We start from the raw sequence: 24,908 nt of genomic DNA, 5'->3' as shown, positions 1-24,908 counted from the left end.
TCCTGTCAGCTGTGTCGATCAAGGAAAACACTAATTACTTTGAATCTCGAATTTTATGTCGCATATTACATTAGAGTTTTGAGCCTCAGTGGGCAAAATGCTTTTTAAGAACGCTTTAACTGCTTCAAACGCGTTTGAATGCTCAGTGTGGTGACACTTCAGTGTCACAACACTCAAAATAAATCTAGGACATAGTTTGTAAAACAGTTAGGGTAAGGTAACTTGCAATTTTGTGAAAATATGTGTCCTGAAGTTTGAACACACCACAAAAGTTTACTGCTTGGAATGATACGCTTTGGAACAGGCGGGGGGTATAGAACCACGTTTAGATCTTTTGCTGAGCACACCTTTATTTCATGATATGCACTGGCGAATTGCAGTCAAACATAAGTGACGGTAGCTTAGAAGTGCACAACGATATTTTATTCTGCTGAAGTCTAAACGCAATGTGTCAAGCTATTCAATCACCTGCAGTATTTGGTCAAGCGCAAATTTTTTGTCTCGGGTAGAGAAGTTGAGTTGAACGAACTTTATTTGTCCAACGGTTGTTGCTGTGCCCAAGGCTAGGCTGCCAGGGACACATCGTTCGAGGAAAATCTTCCGAGGTCCTCGGCGACGGCCCTGGCCTGCTTTACAGCCCACATCTGGTCTTCGAGGGCCTCGCTTAGAAGGATGGCTTGCCATTGCTCAGCAAGGCACCCCATTTCGGAGGGTCTTTCAGTGGACGCCGTCCTTTCTCGTAGCCTATATTCGTTTCTTGCGCAGTGCCATATCGGCTCGTTCGTGCGCACACCACGGGAAGCCAGGCGATGGGTGCAGCGTGGGCCATAGTGTCGCGACGTGAAAACAGAGGTCGTATTTGAAGAAGCTGAGAAAGCAGCAGCGGGTTGGTCTTTTTATTTACCGCGCGCGCAAGAGAGTTCCTCGTCTTTCTCGTTGTTGCGTTCTGCGTAAAAGCGTGCAGATGCTCGTATACACTGTCGCCTTCGTCTTTATCGCAGGACGCACGTGACATTTGCCTCCCTCCGAAAATGGCATCGTCTCGATGAGCAGCCAAGGCACTCTACTTATAAAGGCATATGCACCGGCACCCACAGGACAAGCGAGAGTTAGCTGGACAAGTAGGGTTTCATCCGGATGACATGCAGGATCTCGGGTGAGTGGTTTCGGCGACTGGAACTGCAATCGCCGTCGGGAATAACTTCGTCGTTGGTGTCGCTTAATCGTCGGGTGACTTGATATGGGCCGAAGTATCGTCGTAATAGCTCTTTTGAAAGTCCACGTCGACCTATTGGGGTCCAGACCCATACCTTGTCGCCTGGTGTGTAGGTTGCCAATTTATGTCGTAAGTAGTACCGTTTCGCATGTTTGTGTTGCTGGTGTCAAATGCGCACGCGGGCTAGCTGTCGGGCTTCTTCGGTGCGCTGACCCCATTCTTCGGCGTCAGCATGAGTGTCGTCAAACTCGTGCAGCAGCATAGCGTCCAACGTTGTAGTGACTTCGCGCCCGTGTATTAAACTAAACGGTGTCATTCCGGTACTTTTCTGCCGGGCGGTATTATAGGCGAAGGCCACATAAGGCAAGATTTTATCCCAGTTATTGTGTTCTGTGTCGACATACATGCAGAGCATGTCTGCGAGGGTCTTATTAAGGCGCTCTGTTAGTTCATTCGTTTTGTGGATGGTACGCCGTTGTTCTCCGGTGAGCTGTGCCGCTGAGCCTGAGAACCGACTCCAAACGTTCTGCCATGAACGCAGTTTCTCTATCCGTGATGAGAACTGTTGGAGCACCGTGCCGAAGCATGACGTTTTCTATGAATAAATGAGCCGCTTCTGCTGCTATGGCCCTCGGCACGGCTTTAGTTTCTGCGTAGCGAGACAAGTAATCGGTGGCGACAGTGATCCATCTGTTCCCTGTGGTAGAAGTTGGGAATGGGCCCAGGAAATACATTCCAATTTGGGCGAATGGCTTTGCAGGTACTTGGACGGAGTAATAAGCATGCCGGCCTGCCGAGGGGTGCTTTGCGTTTTTGGCAGTCGGCACAGGTTTGAACATGATGTTTTACAGCAGCAGGTAGGTTCGGCCAGTAGTAACTGTTTTGCAGGCGGGACAATGTTCGAGTGTAGCCGAGATGACCGGAGGTGACTTCATCATAGAAAACTTCCAGAGTTTCTTTTCGCAGTGATGCAGGGACGACGAGCAAGTATGGGCTGCCGGTAGGAAAAGTTTTCTTGTATAGAACGTCGTTCCTTAAACAAAAAGATCGCAAGCCTCTGGTAAAAACTCGCGGCACGTCTTCAGGTACCCCTTCTAAGAGGTCAATAAGCGGATGCAGGTCAAGGTCACTGCGCTGCTCTTGGAAAATAGTGGCCGCGTTGATGATTCCCAAAAATGCGGCGTCCATAGACTCGTCATTAATAGCGGCAGGCTCGACGGGTGACCGCTTGAGACAGTCTGCGTCGGCGTACTTCTTCCATGATTTATAAATTATGGCCTTATCAAACTCTTGAAGCCGAACGCTCTAGAGTGCTAAATGGCTGGATGGTTCTTTCAAGTTAGTGAGCCAGCAAATCGAGTGGTGATCGCTGACGACCTTGAATGAGCGGCCGTACAGATACAATCGAAATTTGAGAACCGCCCAGACCACGGCGAGGCACTCTTTCTCGGTAGTCGAGTAGTTCTCTTCCATGCGAGGCAGAGCTCTGCTGGCATAGGCTATTACTTTCTCGGAGTTATGTTGCCATTTTATCAGTACGGCGCCCAGGCCTACATTGCTTGCGTCGGTGGAAGTGCTGATGGCGCTTCCTGGTCAAAGTGCGCAAGAACCGGAGGTGTTTGGAGGCGTTGGCGTAATTCGTTGAATGCAGTTTGTTCCTTTTCTCCCCAAAGAAAGGGGACATCCTCTCGTGTGAGCCACGTCAAAGGCGCCGCAATAGTCAAAAACTTGGTGATGAATCGTCCGTAATCAGCGCAGAGGCCTAAGAAGCATCTCACTGCTCTTTTGTCACGCGGTGTGGGAAACTTTGCGACAGCTTCGATTTTGCCCGGGTCAGGTCGAACACCTTCGTGGCTGACCACGTGACCTAAGAAGCAAAATTCGCTAAAATCAAAATGGCACTTCTCTGGTTTTAAAGTCAGGCCAGCCGAACGTATTGCTTGTAGAACTGCAAATAATCGACTTAGGTGTTCCTCGAATGTAGCTGAGAAGACAATAACGTCGTCTAAGACCAAGCATGTCTGCAACTTCAGTCCTGATAGCACAGTGTTCGTTAAACGTCGAAAAGTGTCTGGCGCTGAGCATAACCTGAATTGAAGCACTTTAAATTCATAAAGACTATCGCACGTCACGAAGGCCGCTTTCTCACGGTCTCTCTCGTCAACCTCTATTTGCCAATAGCCGCTTCGCAGGTCCATCGATGAGAAATAGCATGCATGCCGCAGCCGATCAAGGGAGTCATCTATGCGTGGCACTGGATAGACGTTTTCCTTCGTGACTTGGTTTAACTTGCGGTAATCGATACATAAAGGCAAGCTGCCGTCTTTCTTTTTAGTCAATACTACGGGGGTTGCCCAGGGACTTTTGGAAGGCTGTATTACGTCATCTTGGAGCATCTTGTGAACTTGCTTTTCGATGTCCTCGCGTACTTTCGGAGCCACACAGTATGGGTTTTGCCAGATCAGTCTAGTATTTTCCTCAACAATGATTCAGTGCCGGGTAAGAGGTGTTTGCTTGACTTTCGGCGTGCAGGAAAAAAAATTTGTGAACTGGTGTATCAGCTCTAGTAGGCGCTGTTTATCCGAGGGTTACAGGGTAGAGCAAATGTTGACAGACAAAGGTGTCGAGGCTGGGACGGTCGCGTCGTCTGGTTGCAAAGCGAAGCAATCTCTGGCTTGGTCCACGTCATCGTAGTATAGGCAATTGCGGTGCCCTTCTGGATGTGACGGCACTCGTTGCTGAAGTCGTGAGGAGTACTTCTGCCCGCCCATCAGTTAGTGCCAGAATGCCTCTCGCTATAGAAACGCCTTGCGTGAGCAATAGCGTGACTATTCGCTCCGCTATCATGTCGTTACGGCACGGCCGTTCACATAACACCGACACAAGGCAGCAAGACTTCGGCGGGAGGATCACATCATCGACTACATGTAAACGTTGCAGTTGTTCTTCAGTGACGGCGTCGACGTAAGAAAGAGCGGAAAAGGTGACGATACGCTCTGGAATGTTAATGACAGCACTGTACTCTCGCAGAAAATTCATACCCAAAATCAGCTCTTTACCACAGTCTGGTAAAATGACAAAAATGGCGACGAGCTCGAATCACCGATTACGAGCCGAGCGGTGCATTTACCAGTTGGCGTCATTAGCCGTCCACCAGAACTCCTTATGCTCGGCCCACTCCACGGCGTCTGGACCTTCTTAAGGCGGTCGGCGAGCTCTTGTCGCATAATAGAGAAGTCAACACCAGTGTCAACCAGTGCTGTTACATAGTGCCCGTCTATAATAACGCTAAAGTTGGCACGTACAAATTCATCGGCATTAGTACTCGTGCTTGTCGTCGTCTTCGTCATCACCGTCGTCATGTCACCGTCGTCATCACCGTCGTCATCACCATCATGTCGTCTTTGTGTAGAGGCAAGGGGGTCTTTTCGGCGTCTCGGTAATTGGCAACCTTGCCCCTGGAGGTCGCGGCAGTTAGTTTCCCTCGCACGGGCTTGGGAGCGGTTTCTGACAGCGTCAGCGTAACTTTGGTGATTCGGGAAAGTGTGACCTCGCGCAGGTGAGGGAGACAGCCAGCGACAACGTGGGGAAGAAGCTCGATTGGTCGGCAGGTGATCAGCACCATGGTCACGAGGGTCTTCAAAATAAAATGAAGCGGGACGAGAAAAATTTCCAAACCGGGCTTCTCGATGACGGCAGTAGCGCGAGATGTGGCCTGGTTCGCCGCAGTGGAAACAAAGGGGTTGACGGTCGGCAGTGCACCACAAGTCGGTCCGGCGTACTGGTGGTCGTCGCACAGGTTCCCGCTGCCACCAAGGCAAGGTAACGGGCCGTGGCTGAAAGGGTGCTTCTTCTGGGGAAGGCAGATGACGGCGGACGGCATCAGCATAAGTAAATGTACGTGGTTCAGGTGGTGGCACCGGTGAGGGAAATGCTTGCCGTAGTTCGTGGCGCACGATCTCCGCAACAGAAGCAACTGGAGGCTCGGTAGACGGAAGGCCGAAGGCCCGCAGCTCTTCCCGCAGGATTTGCCTAATCATTTGCCGTAGAGAGCTTTCGGAAACAGCAGAGTTTTGAGCGGCGGCACCAACAGGCGCTTGGTCGGGCAGGCGGTCAAAGTGGCGGCATCGTTACCGGAGCGCCCGCTCTGTGGTAGTCGCCTCTTGGATAAATTCATCCACTGTTGTTGGCAGATTTCGTACAAGGCCGGCGAAAAGCTGTTCCTTAACTCCCCACATCAGGTGACGAACTTTCCTTGCCTCGGGCATGTCAGGATCAGCGCGGCGAAATAGACGGACCATATCCTCAGCAAACATGGCGACGCTTTCGTTCGGCTTTTGCACGCGGGCTTCGATCATCTGTTGTGCGAGATCCCATCAGTCCGCACTCTGGAACGTCTCGAGAAGCTTTTGGCGGAAATTGTCCCTGGTTTGGAAAGTGGGCTTCCTGTTTTCGCACCATATGTGAGCGCTATTTTTCATTGCAAAGTAGGCACGTCCAAGTTTCTCTTGTGCGCTCCACAGATTTACCACAGCGGTCCGCTCGAACTGGTCGAGCCAGTCCTCGACATCTTCATACGCTTCTCCACGGAAGAGTTCGGGAACACGAGGAGGCTCAAAAGTTACCTGGGCAGGAAGAGTCATCTAGGCAGGAGGAAGATTCGCAGACGTTGAAGGGGCCGGCAGGTGGGTAAGAGGAGATGCAGTCAAGAGTTCCAGACTTAGGCCTTGTAGGCGCCAGCTGAATCGGTGTGCTGGAGTCGTAACAAGATGTTGAGGCTCCGGACTGGGTGTACGGTCCCTAACGACGCTTTCCTGCATCAGGTTGCAGGCCCCAGCACTTCCACCAGTGTCGCGACGTGAAGACAGAGGTCGTATTTGAACAAGCTAAGAAAGTAGCAGCGGGTTGGTCTTTCAGGGGCGAAGCTCCTTGTAGCGGCACCCGTTTGTCCCTCGTAGCTGTTGTAGTAGTGTGTAACAAGTATTACATTTTGACCTCCAAGGTGGTGCCGGTGAGAGATTTCATCTGTGCGTTGTTGAACAATAAAAGATAGTGCTCAATGTGCATGCCAATGGCTGCTAAGGGGGAATGAGAGACAGGAGAATTCGGCTTTTGGTTAACGCGCAGGCTGCGAATTTTTTATTGTTCAACAACGCACAGAAGACAAGAAAGGGTTGCTACGTTATACTCGCTGGGCGTAACCTCCTAGGTTTTAGAAAGGTTAAGCGAGTGTTGGGCCGCAGTGCCATGAATACAGTGAACTAGTATATACCATGAACTCGAGGTGCTTAAAGCTGGGAAGTAGACACGAAGCGCAAGCCGTAAGAAAGTATACGTGTGCCTCCTCTCGTTCAGTCCTTAGAATGTCCGCTGGATGGCGGTGCTTCTATGTGAGGAATATATTATGAAAAGATGCGAGATGGTGGTACTTGGAGTGTTCAATAGGTGGACGAACGGACACACAGACAGATGCACGGACGGACGCACGGATGGCTGCACGGACGGATGGACGCAGGGACGGACGCAGGAGCAGATGCATGGACGAACGCAGGGACGCACGAACAGACGCACGCACGGACGGGTGGATAGACGCACGGGTGGCCACACAGACGCACGCATGGGCGGACGAATGCTTCGCCCCACTCTCCATCATTCACTCCGTGGATATGCTGCCATTTTTTTTAGGCAACCGCGTTACCAGCTCGTGGTTCGCACCGTTCTATTCCAGCCATAGGCCGAACACTCGTATTTTGGACACCGTTGGTATTTGGGTACCCTCCTTCGTCGTGACGCGGATGCCCAAGCGAAGATGGTCCAGTACAGCCTACGGGTAAGGTCCTTTCTTGCGTAATCTATACAGGAGAATTTCCGATTTATCGGGAGAGCAGACGAGAACCGTGCCTTTGAGGTGCCGCTCCACCTCCCAGACGGCCTGCTGCATTCCCTCTTGCATTTCACCGACGCTCGTATTCCCTGTGGTCCACACGGTCACGTCGTCTGCGTAAATCGTGTGGTTGATGCCCTCTATTGCGTCGAGACGCTCCGGTAGTCCGTTCATGACGAGGTTGAAAAGCATGAAAGAGAGAGCCCCGAGCCCTGTGGCGTACCCGCACCCCCCATGTCAACTGTTCTTGGTGGGACACCGTCAACCTTCACTGTCGCCTTACGTCCGGTCAGGAAGCTGCTGACGTACCGGTGAAGCCTCGAACGAAGTTCTGGTCAGCTGATCTTGTCGAAAATGGCCGCGTGTTTCACTGTATCGAAGGCGCTTTTGAAGTCTAATCCGAGCAGGGCGCGCGCGTGCGTGCTTGGTGTGTCAACGACCTGTTCCTTGATTTGCAGCATAACATCCTGTGTCGAAAGTCTTCTCCGGAAGCCAATGATATGCGGGTGCCGAAGGCAGCCCGCTTTACGAGGGTTGTTGTCACCCTATCGAGGCAGGCGTGCTCCATGACTTTCTCGACGCAGGACGTCAGAGATATCGGCCTCATATTTCGAACCTCGAGCAGTTTACCTTGCTTGGGTCTTAGTATGATATCCGCTGTTTTCCATTCTTGTGGAATACGGTCTTCCTTCCAGCATGCGTTGATATACTGACGTAGCTTCTCGATGGCGTCATCGTTCAGGTTCCTCAAAATTAGGTTGGGGATCTTGTCAGGGCCGGGCGCCGATTCAATCTTCTGTAGCTGGAGGACAGCTCTAATTTCCTGCATGGAAAATTGCGCGTCAAGTTCCTCGTTGGAAGCCCCGTGGCATTCCACGTTACTCTCGCTTGCCGGGCGAGTGAGGTGCGTCTGGATGATCTCCTTCATGAAGGCCTGTGGGTCGTCTTTGTACTTGTGTCGCAGCTTGGCCATCTGGACATGAGTCGCCGTTCTCATGCTAGTTGGGTCCAGCAGATGCCTGAGAATCTTCCATGTGCGCCCTGCACTCATGTTTCCGTCCATCGTATCGCACAGCTCCTGTCATTACTGTTCGCACAGCCGAACGCAGTGGGCCTCAATCTCTCGGTTGATCTCGGCAATCTTTTTTGCGTATCTTCCTGTTTAATTTCTGCTGACTCGCTCCTCACTGCATAGATTTTTTGGCCGCTACAAGATGCGCAAGCCGGCTGTCCACCCTGGACGGCTCGAGAACGCTGTCATCGATGCTTCCGCAGAGCCTGTCGCCCCCTTCAGGTTCTTTTCGCCTGTCTAGCCATTCTATTTCTTTTGTAGCTTTTCCTACGTCCGCGAGTAGTTCCCTGCACAATTCCCCAATATCCTCATTCGGCCCTTCCTGCTTCTCTCGTTCTCTGTGCTTTCGAAACTTGTCCCAGTCCACGACTCTAGCTTTTTGGCAGCCGCCCATCTTTGCTTCATCCTCTCCCATAGTCACGCAGAGGACTCTGTGGTCGCTCACCAGATCCTCAAAGGTGTTCGACCAGGTGATCGCGCCCGCGTCTGACCAAATGTAGGGATCAGGGGACGTGTCGTGGCACGCGCCCTGTCCAATCCGGGTGTGCGATGCCGGTTCATTTAGTAGAACCAAACCAAGCCCGTCCATCAGTTTGGCTAGCCTCTTCCCTTTGGGCAAGTCGGCTCCATATCCCCATTGCGTGTGCGGTGCATTGAAGTCTCCGCAGATTAGAAGGGGACTAGAAATGGCCTTGGCCATCGCTTCGCGTGTAAAGCCCCCATTTTTGAAGGGGAGCAGTACACGTTAAGCACGAATAGGCCGGTCTTCCTGTTTCCAATGCAGGGCACGACCTCAATTCGGTTGTGGTTCATGTCTGACTCCTCACTGATATCAAGTGAATGGTTGATAAAGGCCGTCCCTCTCTTAACCAGGGTACACACCTTGATGTCCTTCCCCGTGCATTCGCGCGGAAAACCACACGCCACATAGCCCGGTAGCTGAGCCTGATTGTAAGGTTCTTGCAAAGCAATCACGTCGGGAAGTTCGCTTTTCGATAGAGTTTTAATATATTGCACCATTGTAGTTTTTTTTGAAGCCTCTACAGTTCCATTGCCAGACGATGCGTCTGCCGACCAACTTGAGGGACGCAGTTATGGTAGCACCATTGACGCGGCGGTTGCCTTGCCCGGCTATCTGTCTATATCGTTTAGGGGGGAGGGTCAACGTGGTCTGGCTGTCTTGGTTTCGAAAAAATGTGCGTTTTTAGAGCACACGCTTGCGCTCGGCAACTTTACTTTGGAAGCTCAGCTGGTTGAAATTATTCCGAATAATTGGCTTAAGTGCAGCATATTCGTGCTGAATGTTTACAGCAGCCCTCGAAATCACAAGCAGGCGTTCTCCTCGGTGGTCGCAAAGGCGGCTTGCCCTTGCCGGCAAGTCACCGCTCGTAGCTATCGGTGAATTTAACGCACCTCACCCAGCCTGGGGTTATCCAAAGGCCACTGTTAAAGGGAAAAACATTGCTAAAGCTATGACGGACTGTTCCTTGGAGCTGGTCACGGACCCTCAGTTCCCAACCCGGTTGGGCGATTCCGTATCAAGAGACACCACTCCGGATCTGGCATTCATCAGAAATGCGGGAAAAGTTCAGTGGGTTAACTTCCAGGAAAGCCTGGTAGTGATCACTTCATCCTCACAGTCATGCAGGAAACCCGGGCGGCTCCACCTAAAGAGTTCAGGGTGACGGACTCGGACGAGTTCAGCAAGCGCCGGAAAGCTGATGAGACCGAATATGCCACGTTAGAGGAACTCTTTTCTCTACTCGCGGAGAATGAGCTCCTCGCCACCTAGACTGTCCAAACCGACTTACAGGTAGATACGATGTACTCGCGTCTTGCGCATTTAATGGAGGCAAAAAAATCACTGGTTGAGAGATGGCGCACACAAAAGCTAAATAGGAGGCTCCGCAAACGCATAGCTCTCCTCAATAAAGATATTGAAGAATATTGTCAGGAGCTTTCTAGGCAGCAGTGGAACGAGGTTTGCTCAAAAGTAGATGGGCATATGCACACCGGAGGTAAATGGAACCTGTTGAAGGTACTACTCGATCAGATAAACTCCAAAAGTAACCAGAGGTTGGCAATCGACCGCTTAGTTCAAGCACAGCGGAGCAGTGGAGTCACTGACACCACTTTACTCAAGGATTTGGCAGAGCGACACCTTCCACTTGGCCCCTCCGGGGACATGGATTACCCGTCTACCTGGGAAGGCCGCAAGAGGAAATCGACTCGCCCTTTACGAACCTTGAGATCGAAGAGGTGCTTCATGCGCTTAATAGCCTCTCAGCCCCTGGTCCAGACGGCGTTACAAACAGGTTGCTGCGCCATTTCGATGGAAAGTCAATCGCTAAGTTAACCGAGGAGGTTAATATCCTCTGGGCAGAAGGTCGCGTACCTGAGACCTGACGTACCGCCTCGGTAATACTCATTCCCAAGCCGGGCAAGGTACTCGCCATGGAGAACCTCCGTCCCATTTCCCTCACATCTTGCGTGGGGAAGGTGATGGAGCATGCGGTACACAACAGAGGGTCTCAGTATATTGAGGATAAAGAGCTGTTTCCGTACAACATGGTAGGTTTCTGGCCGGGTCTCTCCACCCAGGATGTGATGCTGCTGATTAAGAGGCAAATTATTGATCGACACACCCGAGATGTTCGAGGAATGTTGGCCCTTGATCTCGCCAAGGCATTCGATACGATTTCACATCAGTTTATACTAGAGCAGGTAGAGCGCATGGGATTAGGTCCCAAGTTCCACGCCATTTGTTCGCGCCTTTCTCGGGGACCGCAAAGCCACCATAAAAATTGGCGAATTAAAATCGGAGGTCTTCACCCTGGGTGCAAGGGGCACGCACAGGGAGCGGTGATTTCACCCCTTTTGTTTAACATAGCCATGAAAGGCCTCTCGGAGCGCCTCTCCACTGTAGCCAATACCAACCATGCCTTATATGCCGACGACATTACAGTCTGGTGCATGGGCGGTTCGGATGCTGAAGTGGAGCAGGCGCTCCAATCTACTTTGTCAATCACAGAACGTTTTCTGCAGGGTACAGGGCTCCAGCTATCCGCCTCTAAATCGGAGTTGCTTCTATATCGACCAGTTCGACCCGGAAGAAGGAACGAGTCACCGCTTGATCAGATGCAGATAACTATAACCACACGGGATGGGCTGTCGATTCCAAGAGTCAAGTGTATTCGGGTGCTAGGCTTCCTTCTTTAATCTAACGGCAGAAATTCGCAGGTTTTGGCTCGCATCACCTCCAAAACAGAGAACATGCTCAGACTAATATTGAGGGTTTCAAGCCGCAGGGGAGTGCTGAAGGAGAGCAATCTCCTTCGGCTCTTCCATTCATTCCTGATGAGCCACATTAATTACGTGGCATTCTCGCTAATTTGGTCTAAACGCGAGGAGGATAAACTCGACACTTTATTGCGTAAAAGCATCAAAAAGGGTACTAGGTCTACCTATGAGCACCAGCACGGGCCGGCTCATGCGTCTGGGCATGCACAACACCCTCACGGAGGTGACCGAGGCACAAACACTAGCTCAGGTCGCGCGACTCTCCTCCACGAAAGCTGGGCAGCGTCTCCTACAGTCGCTGGGATATCATCATACGGCAGGGGAAAAACAGATCTTCTTATCTCTTATCACAAACAATGAAAGGCACGAACGAGGTGGCACCCTTGCCGCGTAGCGTTCATCCACAGTACAATGTTGGCCGGCGAAAGGCAAGGGCCAAGTCTCTCCTTGATTTCGTGGCTAAGTCCACGGGCAGTGTAGCTTTCGTCGATGCGGCGCAGTACGGCCGCTCCGATCGTTTTGCAGCTGTGGTCTTTGATCATCGCGGTCGCGTACTCTACTCAGCTTCCGTGAGGAAAGCGTCTGCCTCCGTAGCAGAGCAGGTAGCGATAACCTTGGCCATGACGGATCCTTCGCGTCCAGAGATATTTACTGACTCCAGGGCTGCTGCCCGGGCGTTTGCCTCGGGGGTAATCTCTAGGAAGGCTGCCGCTATTCTGAATTCTAGGGATGTAGTAGGCCACCACACAATCACCTGGTTTCCGGCCCACATGGGCTCAGAGGTGCATCCGACTCTTACCAACGCCAACAAACTTGCCCATAACCGTGCGCGAGAAATCACGTGCCGCAGCGGTCCGGGCGTGTACGGGGATGGGTTCGCGGATAACTTTAAAGATCCACTTGGAACCTTTAACGAAGTGCCGTCACATTATCGGTTGTCTAGACGGAGGTACCCGTTTCCACATTCCAAGCTCACTCGGTCACAGTCGTCAGTTTTTCGGATGCTACAGGCAGGTTCATTCCCATCTCGTAGCACATTCAGCTACTTTGCTGATGGCATAACTCCAGGATGCCTTAGTTGTGAGGCACATAACTGCACACTCCCTCACATGATCTGGCAGTGCCCGGCGTTACATGGCGCAAAGTTCAGCACAGAAGAAGACTGGGAGAGGGCTCTTAAAAGCCCCAAACTCTCAGTCCAATACTCGGCAGTTCAGGAGGCCTGTGAACGGGGGGAGGGCCACGGTCTTACAGTCCCGGTGAGGACGCGGCCAGCAACAGCGGCGGACACCTTTTAGGGGGGCGTCTGACCAGTTCTCCAGGACCAAATAAAGTTCATTTCACTTCACTTCAGTTATGGTAGCTATTCAAAGGCGTTGGGGGAGCACGGCTGTCCGTGCGCCCCTCCTTCTTCAGCGTGGGTGGCGTTGACGTTGCTGCTTCTGTTGAGGATGGTTGATGCGTCCCCTCCCAATTCGTGGTGGCCTTGTCGCTGTTGCTACAACTACGCCGTCCCGCGTTTCAGATATTCGATGCGCTTATTCACGGCTGCAAATCGGGTATTGACCGCGGCGTACTGTGCGTTCCTTTCCGCGTCAGATTCGTACAGCCGAATGAGAAGCCCCTCAAACAATCGCGCTGTCTTGTTGGTTAGTTTGTCTACCATTTCTTCGATCACGTCAATTTTTCTGGGTCCCGGTCATGCCCGCTTCGGTTCTTCCATGTGATTTTCCGCGCCTTCAAAATGTTGAGAATCGCTTGGGCACTTACGCTTAAAGCCCACCACCACCGACGCTTCATATTCACCTCCACAGCACATTTCCGTGTCTTCGTCTCCTACTGCTGAAGTTGTGTCGCGTTCATCGGCAGCTCCATGGGACGAGGAGGCACCAGAGGATGGGGTCTCTGCAGGGTGTCCTCCTATTCACTTGAGGATATTGTTCAGTGTCTGTTGTAGCTCCTCAATTTTCTGCGTTGATTTTTCTCTCTACTTTTTGGCCTTTGCCAGCTCTTGTCTAAGTTCCCCATTCTCTTTCCCCATGTTCTCCATCCTCGCCGCCAGGCCGGGATCGGTAGCTGCCCACAGGTGGCTGGAGAGATGGTGCCTCTGCGCAGAGTCTGCCTTTGTTCCCGTGACTATGTCACACCAGGGCATTTTGCGCGGCCCTTTCTGTTTCCCGCCTGGTGTGGCCCCTCCTATGCCTTGTTGGGGGTGATGTCGGTTCTTGCTGTGGCTTCTGCTCCGACTCCGACTTCTGCTCGTACTACAACTTTTGCCCTGTCTTTTACCGGCGAGGGGGATCTGGATCTGGTTGAACGATTCATGATCTGTTGGGAGCGGGTTCTGGATCTCGAGCGTCTAGGGCGGCCTCCTTCCACCGCACCAGCATTGCTATCCGATGGTGACGGGGTTTGCTCTTGAAAGTCTCTGAATCTGGCCTTCCTCCTTCTATGATATGTGCAGCACCTTGTATTTAGCCTTAAATATCCGGTCGGCCGTAGGGCGCGCTTCACCACATATTCGGCACTGGGCGTACACTCGTGTCCATTGATGGGGTTCTTTAAGCTGCAAATAAACACTGTTTGATATCTGATCTTGGATACACGTCAGGTCTGTGGCCAAGCCTGCCACATTCCTTGCAGAAGTCTATCTGTTTCCGGTACAGAGATACTCTTATCATAACGTTGTTGAAATAGACCCATGTAGGAACTTTGTTTCTTTCATAGAGCAGTATCACGTTAGTCGTACTGCCGAGCCCCTTCGCATACGTTAGGGAGGGGTTTCTTGTGTTCACCAGCGCTCCCACGAGCTGATCTTAATTATATTTAAGAGGTACATTGCTTATAGTTCCTTTTGTCACATGCTCAGGCGCCGAAACGTATGCGTTCGTTTCATACCTCTTTCCGTTGATAGTCAAAACCTTAATGTTGGCGATTTTCATCGCTGTGCTTTCTTCCGATGGGCTTATCACCAAAATGTTTTGCGTGTGGTTGGGGCGGATTGTGATCATCTCGTCGTCATCCACTCCTGCTCCATTGCGTATCGCCTCATCAAGACTTACACCGCACGTGCTCCTTATATTCAGCCCGTCCCTCAGTCGAACAATTACCTTGATATCGTCCCTGGGCAGTCTGGGAATCTTGCTTGCTCGTAGAAACTTGCTGACGATGCTTCGGTGAACTTGGCGCATCGGGCTTTGTGGAAGGGCGTCTTCTTGTCTCACCACCCTGTTTGGGCTCGCACGTCCTCTTTTTTTTTCGTATAACTTCAATCCACCCATCCGCAACGCTGTCAGCGTCTTCATCTTCACTCGTGGAAACGCTTCTTGTTTGTTCAGTTCTGTAGTCAGTGGCTTCTCCTGTCCCTGCCTCGCCTACGTCCATCTCGGCCGTTCTTTCAGTCTTCGAGTTCGACGCGGTATGCGCCAGGCCCAACCACCGTTAGGCCTAGACGCTCACTCGTATTATTCTTGCAGTTTACGAGCCTTAAAGCTTGTAGAGCTCACGCTCACCCAAAAAAGCTGCTATCCATGGGTTTGCGATGACTTGATCAGTCCGAGGATGTACCACTTTTTAGGGTAGAGTTCGAAAAACCTCCGGAAACATTCCCAAATCAATGGAGCCGATGTGACATGCGCTTGCTCCCACTGGCGACTGAAGCGCCTCTCCTCAGGTAGGGAAGAAAATAAGAGCACGCCCCATTGAGTGAATATTCATTTGAAGTGTTATCAACCTTAGCTCCGGGCTACCCAAATTAAGTATTATTTCTTGGAGGGCAGTAGATTAAAGGCGACAAGTGCTTATAATTTCTCGGACAGCACATTTTAAGGCATCACCATACGTGCGACGTTCGCATAAAGCTGGTTTTCGCAATATGCCATAACGAAGCCAGTTTTCTATGAGGTGTTATGATCAGTTAATAAAGTTAGAAAGCAACTGAAATTAGTACGCACAGTCTGTTATGACTAGGGTTTCGTCATCGGTGAGTGCGCCATGACACCATAAAGGTGACTTGTGGCGACTTTTACAATTAAGGTGTCACACTTACACTTGTATTGTTTACAAACATGGTCACATGCCGAGAACAATTAAGCCTTGAGTAGATGTACGGTAATGACTAAACAAACTCTCCACGGTGGTATAGTGGCTAAGGTACTCGGCTGCTGACCCGCAGGTGGCGTGATCGAATCCCGGCCGCGGCGGCCACATTTTTGATGGAGGCGAAAAGACATGAGCCTTGGGTGCTGAGATTTAGGTTCATGATTAAGAACCCCAGGTGGTCTAAATTTTTGGACCCCATCCCTATGGTGTCTCTCATAATCATATGGTGGTTTTGGGACGTTAAACCCCGAGAAGTATTATTATAGTAGTAATATCCAAAAAAAAAACGTGTCGAACAAAGACTCTTTACACGACGTGTAGTACATTATTGTCTACAACTCTCACGGTGGCTACTTGTTTCGCTTCCAAGACAGAGGTGACAGCCTTTCTTCTCATTCTTATTGTTTTGAACGACGTGTTACTTACATTCTAAAACCCCGAACGATTCTAACAGCACAAGAAATATGCAATAGCAAATATGTGAAACGTGTATCAACAATTTCTGGCTCAAATCAGACTGTGATCCATTCGCGTACTTACCTACTTACCTCAGTAAGATATCTTGCCTGTAGCTTTACGTTCTGCTTCTTCATCCTAGATCTGGACCTCGTGAACAGCTTCGTGAGTCGAGACATCCTGACTGCCGGAAGTCAGGGCAACATTGAAGGAAACGACGAGGCGGCCATGGCGATCATCATGAGCTTGCTGGAAACGGACGCTAGGCTTGGTGGACCAGTGGACTTCACTGGCATGACACGGCCCTTGCCTTGGAACACCCGTTCACACTCCTGTTTACGCGAACCTTTTGCGAACCGTTTCTCGCGTCGATATAAAACTTCTAGGCGCGTAAAACTTCAGACAACTAACATAAGAGACAAGGACGAGCGCAGACTTTCAACTGATTTTATTACTACTACGACACACATATATATATTAGAAAGAAGATAAGCAACACACAAAATCAAAAGGCGAAAAGAGAGATTGCAAAAACATCACGTGCTCACCCACGGTTTTTTGGCCGCTCATTGTTCCGAATGTGGATGCCAGCCTTTGTTCGAACAGACAAGGGTTCTCGCGTCCCACCCTAATGAAGGCACAAGACTTGTAATTGAAGCTGCAGCAATTGCTCGAGGTAGCTGTATCAGCAAACCATCGATAGCATTATCTGGGAAAGAATTGACGTTTTTAAATTCGGCACGTGAGGGCCCAGGGTGAGCACGTGATGTTTTTGCAATCTCTCTTTTCGCCTTTTGATTTTGTGTGTTGCTTATCTTCTTTCTAATATATATATGTGTGTCGTAGTAGTAATAAAATCAGTTGAAAGTCTGCGCTCGTCCTTGTCTCTTATGTTAGTTGTCTGAAGTTTTACGCGCCTAGAAGTTTTATATGGATTACCAACTAGCCCAATCCCACACTTTACTCTCGCGTCGAACAGAGAAGAATGCAGCATCTATGGACACTCATGCGAAGACGTTGCATCTAGTCTGTATTCACTCCGAAGTGTGTGCACGTTACCGCATAGAACTCGAAGTCACGCTTTCGCAAAGACCGAGCCCAGCAGGAAACGTTTCGCAGAACTGACGTACATATCTTCCAGCGTCGTTCACGGTAAACCACGTGGCGTTCTTGTCGTAGAGAGCTGGTTTTATTATTTAAGCCTCCTGTGTTTTGACATCGAGTTATGCTTCTATACAGAGATGTCGGTTGTGCTCCACTATTTTCTTGTCCAAGGATTGACGTGGGATCATGTCATGCAGCTGCTTCGCAAGCGTCGTTAAGATCAACTGTATACCGTTGGTACACATTCCCTGAATGCGTAAACGCACGCATTTGGAATCGCAGGCCCCAAAAAAAGTTTAACTAAGGTACACTGGGACGAAGCACAGCGCTGACAGTGGTAGAGATCACTTGCAATCGGACTGGAGCACGTTAGAAGCTTCTTTACAGTACTCGTAGAACAGGCAAAACAAGTGTCTGATTTACCTCGTTTCTGCGTCGTCTTCTTTGCACAGCGTCAGTCGATGTCCGTACTGTGAGCCCTTGGAAACATGTGATCTGATGCGGGCTTTGGCAGACACGCAGTTGGAAGTCATAGAGGTACGACTCTGTAGACGCATCCTGTCATATTCGATAATACTAGTCCTCGTCGCCGTTTTGTTGGCATTATGTTAGCTGCGATACCACGGAATATACCGAAACATCACTCTATTTGCGGAAATTGGAGGTAAATCAAGCTAAAACCAAGAACAGTCTGAGTCACGTTATTGTGTATGTTTGAACAGTGTACTTGAATCATGTTGTGTTTTAATCACGATGATATTAACAAGAATTGTGAAGGATTTGTTCATTAATTTCACAAGAAAGATGAGATATGCAGCCAACCACACTGAGCGATGAGTCTGTGTTCGCCATAAGGTGTCCGTTGTGACGGTTTTATAATAAAAGAAACAGCGCAATAATATTTTATATTATTGTATATAATAATATATATAGCAACTGTGCTCGTAGAGTAAAGAACCGAATATGCGAATATTTGTGTCAAGATCAAGGTCATTACATGATGTCGCGATGTTATTGTTTCATGGCCTATTGCATTAAAGTTGTTCACTTTCTCCTGTTCAAAATACATGCGTTTGAACGATTATGACATGTTTGTTGCTGTTGTCATCATTCTTGTACACTTGTGCTATTGGAGGGTCGTTTGTTTGCGTGAGCTACGCGACGAGCAATTCTGTGACAGAAAAGGAAGGTGTTTCTAGTAAGCCTGACTCTGGGCACTCATCACACAGGTAACACAGGACCCCGATTGGAAGCATTCTACTTAACGATGGCTTGGACATTTGAAACTTCATAGCGAAATGTTCACGTGGAACAGTGTGCTACAAAGGAACCCAAGGTTGCTACTTTCTTAATTGGTGCGGTTATCGGTGAGCCTTGTTACAGCGAGTGAATTCTGCGGAAAACCGCAAGGTAGCAAAATCATGTAAGGAAAAAATGACAGCCACACATTCTTAGTATGAACCTACGAGGAAATCCACAAGCATTTCTGAGAAAAAAGATCTAGAAGAAAATTTTGTCCTGGTTTCCTGAGCAGGACGAATTTTTCTTCAACTAGAACAATTTCTTCTACGTACTCTTATTCTTTTATGAATGCGTGAGAGATATATATGAACAAAGGAGAGAGCCAGGAAGGTTAATCAAGCTAGGACTTCGGTGATTGGGCTACCCTACTGAACCAGAAATACATGGCAGAAAAATGGCTCGCATGTTAAAATATCTTCGCTAAAAAAAGGTTCGCCTATCTTCTGCAAGTGGGATTTTTTAGCCCAAGGGTGGCTGAGACATTCCACATAGGAGTGTGGCACTATGGGTTTGAAACTCAGCATAGCCTCGAATTTTTCCGTTATTTTATACGTCAATTTATCTTTAGCGCATTATTAATATTGAGAAATACACACATTACCAGTCCACATTACCAGTTGGCACATTACCATTACCACATTACACATTACACATTACCATTACACATTACCACATTACACATTACACATTACCAGTTGGCAGCATTACCAGTCCAGCAAACTTGGGTATTTAGCCCAGTGGGTAAGACACTCGCCTTTGGAGCGTGGGGCCTTAGGTTCCAAACTCAGTGCAGCCTTGCAAGTTTTCCTTTATTTCATACGTGAATTTCTTCATGACGCATTCAAGAGGTTCAGAAATATTGATGTTGTGCACTCAATACCACTGGTTAAGTCACTCGCCTCTGGAGTGTGAGCCAGTAGTTTCGAAACTCAACGCATTCTACAAATTTTGTTTTGTAATATATATATATATATATATATATATATATATATATATATATATATATATATATATATATATATATATATATATATATATATATATATATATATATATATATATATATTTATTTATATATTCAGTGCAATTTGTATTACGTGGCAAAGAGGTGGCAGGGTGGACAGACACCTTTAATCATCAAGTCGGCTCTATGCCATCGACGTAATAGAAGCTCTGCTCAAAGTCTCCTTTTAGAGTAGTGCACACTGAAGTTGAGCCGCTATCACAAAACTTCTTACAACGAATCTTACGCTTATTAATCTCCTCGAGCCTGCAGTTTGTAACCTTGGGACCTCTGCATATTTACTTGCACTGTATCCTCCGTTTTCTTACTCGACTAATAAAGATTGATTTATGGTTTGATTTACTGTATGTCAAACCGCGCAAAGACGGACCTCCTGTGCATATAGGAGCCTCCCGAGCAGAAGCTTCCCCTGATGCTTTGGCTTTCCCACACTGCATGTGAAAAAAGTCGTCGAAAAAGTCAGGATCTTATTACTCCTGATAAGGCTAAACTTTTGTCTGAGTCACAACTTGCAACGAAGGATATACTGTTCGTTTATATTGCAGCATCCCGAGCTGAAGCTTCCCCTGATGCATTTGCTTTCCCGCAATGCATGTCGAAAAGAAGTAAAAAAAGTTGGGGTTCTTATCGCCCCTGATAAGGCTCGGCTTTTGTCTGACGTCACAACTTGCAACGAAGGATATACTGTGCGTTTATATTAGATTCTACATAGATGAAGCTTTCCCTGATGCGTTTGCTTTGCCGCAATGCATGTCGAAAAAAACAAACGAAAACTTGTAGCTCTTATCACCCCTGATAAGGCTCAACATTTGTCTGACGTCATCAGACTTTGTTAGCCGTGCCTGAAATATATTAAACAAAAATATGCAATATTAGGTCCACCACTTCAAGGAGTGAAGTCAAACAAAAGTTGAGCCTTATCAGGAGTGATAAGGGCCTCAACTTTTCCCGGCTGTTTTTTTTTACATTCTTGCGGAAAGCCAGCGTATCAGAATATGCTTCAGGTAGGGAAACTAAATGTGCACAACATTTTTCGTTGCATGGTGTGACGTCAAACAAAAGTTGAGCCTTATCAGGTGTGATAAGAGCATCAACTTTTTTGGCAGCTTTTTTTGACATGCAATGCAAGAAAGCAAACAGAACAGGGAAGCATCAACTCGGGAGACTCTAATATAAATGCACAGTATAACCTTCCTCGCACAATGTGATATCGGACAAAAGTTGAGCCTTATCAAAGGTGATAAAAGCCTCAACTTTTTAGGCTGCTTTTTTGAAGAGCATTGCGGGAAAGCCGAAGCATCAAGGGAAGCTTCATCTTGGGAGACTAATATAGACGTACACTACATCATTCGTTGCACGGCATGACGTTCGAGAAAAGTAGAGCCTTGTCAGGGGTGATAAGGCCTCAACCTTATTGTTGCTTTTTTTTTGTATGCCATGCGGGAAAGCCAACGCATCAGGGGGAGCTCCTGCTCGGGGTGCTTCACTATAAACGCACAGTATATCCTTCGTTGCAAGTTGTGACGTCAGACAAAAGTTGAGCCTTATCAGGGGGGATAAGATCCCGACTTTTTCGCCTGCTTTTTTGACATGCATTTTGGAAAAGCCAACGCACCAGGGGAAGCTTCAACTTGGGAGACTCCAATATGAACATACAGCACATCCTTCGTTGCACGGTGTGACGTCAGGCAAAAGTTGAACTTTATCAGCTATGATAAGGGTCTCAACTTTTCCGGCTGCTTTTTTGACATGCATGGCGGGAAAGCGAACGCATCAGGGGAATCTTCAACTTGGAGACTCTAATATGAATGTACACTTTATCCTTAGTTGCACGGTGTGACGTCACGCCAAACTTGTGCCTTATCATGTGTGATAAGGGCCTCAACTTTTTCGGCTGCTTTTCTACACGCAATTCGGGAAAGCCAACGCATCTTGGGAAGTTCAGATCGGGAGACTAACGTAAACGTACAAGAGAGTGTATATATATATATAATATATGAATCCTGATGAAAGCCAGACTCTAGTAGGCCGAAACGTCGAAATAAACCACGTTGTGACCGCTGACGGAGGATCTACTTGACAATATATATATATATATATATATATATATATATATATATATATATATATATATATATATATATATATATATATATATATATATATATATATATATATATATATATATAAGCGAAAGAAGTGTATCGTTTTTCCGTGTTTTGACACAATATTCATCATCATCATTATTATTAGAACCATAGCAATGTAAATAAGAAGAAAGATAAGTGGGGGAAAATAACTTGCCGTGAGCAGGAATCGAACCTACGACCTTCGAATAACGCGTTCGATGTTCTACCACTGAGCTATCACAGCGGCTATCCCCCCAGCCACTTTATTGGGTCTATATGTGAATTTAAACGCGGAAGTGTCAGTGAGCACCACCTGTAGCCATGGCGGCAAGTGTGGCACACTCATGTTATGAGCCTGTATGGCGTCACGTAGCACGTGAACTTATTACGAGCTGGCAGCTGACCAACAGTCCCTCGTATACAACCTAACGGTACCAGTCTGCCAGAACAAGACCATATATATATATATATATATATATATATATATATATATATATATATATATATATATATATATATATATATATATATATATATATATATATATATATATATATATATACGCGTTCGAACACGTAACTCGAAGGTCGTAGGTTCGTTTCCTGCTCACAGTTGGTAATTTTTTCATCCACTTTTCTTTCTTTTTATTTACATTCCATTGGTTTTAATAACTTCCCCTGTACATTCCTTGGCATTACTGTCTGTTATATCTCATTAATATTGTGTTAAAAACACGGAAAAACGAGCCCTTAGATATACACTTCTTTCCCTTATATATATATATATATATATATATATATATATATATATATATATATATATATATATATATATATATATATATATATATATATATATATATATAAGGGTGTGTGTGTGTGTGTGTGTGTGTGTGTGCGTGTGCGTGTGTGTGTGTGTGTGTGTGTGTGTGTGTGTGTGTGTGTGTGTGTGTGTGTGTGTGTGTGTGTGTGTGTGTGTGTGTGTGTGTGTGTGTAAACAGGTAACAAAGCTTCCATAGAAGCCCATGGATCCAGTAGTTCGCGCCTCGTTCATTGCCACCGTCGCCATCAATGAGAAGAAGGGAAAACTAAAAGCACAGAAAAAATAAAAAATAAAATATGACGTCATAACCGGAAGCGGTAGCGACGTCACCCATTTGCCCTACATGGCGCCAAATTGAATTTTTCTAACTGCTGACCTTTTACATACCGTTAATAATACGCAATTTTGTTGCACCTTCATTGTGTCTCGCTAATTGCGTGCGGGAGAAAAAAGAAGCAAAAGAACAAAGATTGGGGAAGCAAAGTTGTTTTATTAGCCGAATGACGTACTTGCAATATGCACAAGAAACTTCGCAGAGGCGAGACAAATGTTCCCTAAGACAATAGCATAACATTTCGAAAACTCACGTTGCCAAATCTTTAAAAAACCACTGCAGCGAAACAGCAGCTTTGAAATATATAGCTTTGCCAGCCGTAGAGTACAGCGTCTCGTTGCTTAGCGTGTCGTGTTCACCGTCACCAGAAGCGAGTTCCCGCCAGCCGTGCACCAGCGATAGCAGTCGGCATTCACAGGAGAGGCTCTCGACACATTCAGTGATCTATAGTCGAGCTCTGAAATGCTACACAAGTAAACAGCGCATAAAAAATAAGTAAACTACTGAAGGTACGCACGAAACCACCATGGAAAAGTGGGTGATTCCTCGTTAGCCTGGCAATGCGCCGAACCAAAGGACACGCCGAACTTAACGCATGGACAGAACACCTATATACTACACACGCTCCAAGGTAAAACCCCTGGCTCATGTTACTAGACTACCTGCATGTGTCTGCTGTTTCTGAAACTAAGCGAACAAAATCGGGTGCTCAACTGCATACCAAACAAAGACTACTATGTGTCAAAACACTGGTAAAGTCTTTCGTAACGTGGGTATAAAAGACTTTTCCAGAAACATTAGCATTTGAAGACAACAAGAAAATTCTGGCTTTGCTAAAGTTTATTTTTTTGCGATGGCAATTATATGGACACTCTCGGCTGTATTTGCCGCCGGCGTCAGCATCGCCGTCATTCACAATATACGTATGTATATATATGAAACGCAGTAAAGAAAAGCAATCAAGAAAAAGAGACTCCGGCGCGTGGGGTTTAACGTCTGACCTTTGAATTATGAGTGTGAGGCGTAAAGCCATGAAATAGCACCTCCTTCAGCATTGAACCCCGAGCCATGAAGTAGCACCTCCTTCAACTTTCAAACGGCAAGCTATTTATATTTACCACTTACCGCTGGCGATGGCCACGTAGGGGAACTATCGTGTTGGCAGCATTACCAGTGAGATGGCGTGAGCGCGCGTCGAATAGAGATACTGTGCATGCTACCCTTCGGTAGCCTTGTTGCGCATACACTTTACTTCCGCCGCTCGCACTGCAATTGTTGGCTCTTTGTCTCTTCACAAAACGCGATGTCATTGCAGAAAGAGAGACGTAAAAACAGCACCCCTATTTTGTTTTTTTTTTGTTTTTTTTTTCAACCCTGACAACGAGCGGGTCTGATTAATCATTGGCCCTGAAGACCCAGTACACTTAGCTGCGTGGGATAACATAAAGCGATAGGATCTTAACTCCAGTGGTGGCCGTTTGTGAGAAACATCTTATGTGGAACAGCCTTCCAGATGAAATCGTAGCTGAACGCAATCGGGAAAAATTCCGGCACCTTCTACTCTCCCATTTCCAGGATTAACTGCTCGTTTTATTCATATCGAAATCGGCACCTACGCGTTTATTCACTACTAGTATCTCGCTTTTTTTTTTCTTACTTTAAACTTATTTTGTTTGATGGTTTGAATACTAACATGCCATTCAGTTCTGTTGTGTTTTATTCAGTGATGTTTTATTTTGAATAATGTAAAGTCTTTTCACAATTCGTGCTTGTTTTTTGTAAACTTGTTTTACGTCATTATCTCACGCGTATACTCATCTGATGTTCATTGCCGTTGTATTCCTATTAAAATTATTATTAATATCTTCTCATTGTTATTCCTGTTAGGACTTTATAATAATTGACAATTAGTTGATGTTATTGTTTGTATGGAAATTGTACGAATTTGTGTATGTATTTATTTTATGCTCCCCTTACATAATGCCCTGTTGGGTCTGTAAGGTATTTTGAATAAATAAATAAATAAATAAATAAATAAATAAATTGCTACACTGCGCTTGGTCAAAAACAGCCTATGGTACCATAAAAAAATTTCCCTTGAAACTCATTGATTGATTGATATGTGGGGTTTAACGTCCCAAAACCACCATATGATTATGAGAGA

At 47.4% G+C, this 24,908-nt stretch overlaps 1 protein-coding gene across 1 annotated transcript; it reads left to right on the top strand.

Moving 5' to 3' along the window:
• The first annotated feature begins 994 nt into the window (after positions 1 to 994).
• On the top strand, positions 995 to 17,096 carry LOC142781969 (basic helix-loop-helix ARNT-like protein 1). The gene is made up of 3 exons (XM_075882230.1): positions 995 to 1,156; positions 16,172 to 16,387; positions 16,937 to 17,096. The coding sequence occupies exons 1-3, from the start codon at positions 1,138 to 1,140 to the stop codon at positions 16,948 to 16,950; spliced, it is 249 nt and encodes an 82-aa protein (XP_075738345.1). The 5' UTR covers positions 995 to 1,137; the 3' UTR covers positions 16,951 to 17,096.
• The last annotated feature ends 7,812 nt before the right edge of the window (positions 17,097 to 24,908 follow it).

Source organism: Rhipicephalus microplus, chromosome 2 (genome assembly GCF_043290135.1).
Source record: "Rhipicephalus microplus isolate Deutch F79 chromosome 2, USDA_Rmic, whole genome shotgun sequence".
NCBI lineage: Eukaryota > Metazoa > Arthropoda > Arachnida > Ixodida > Ixodidae > Rhipicephalus > Rhipicephalus microplus.
The sequence above is the reverse complement of the archived record's forward strand: the minus strand, read 5'-3'. Positions and strand labels throughout refer to the sequence as shown.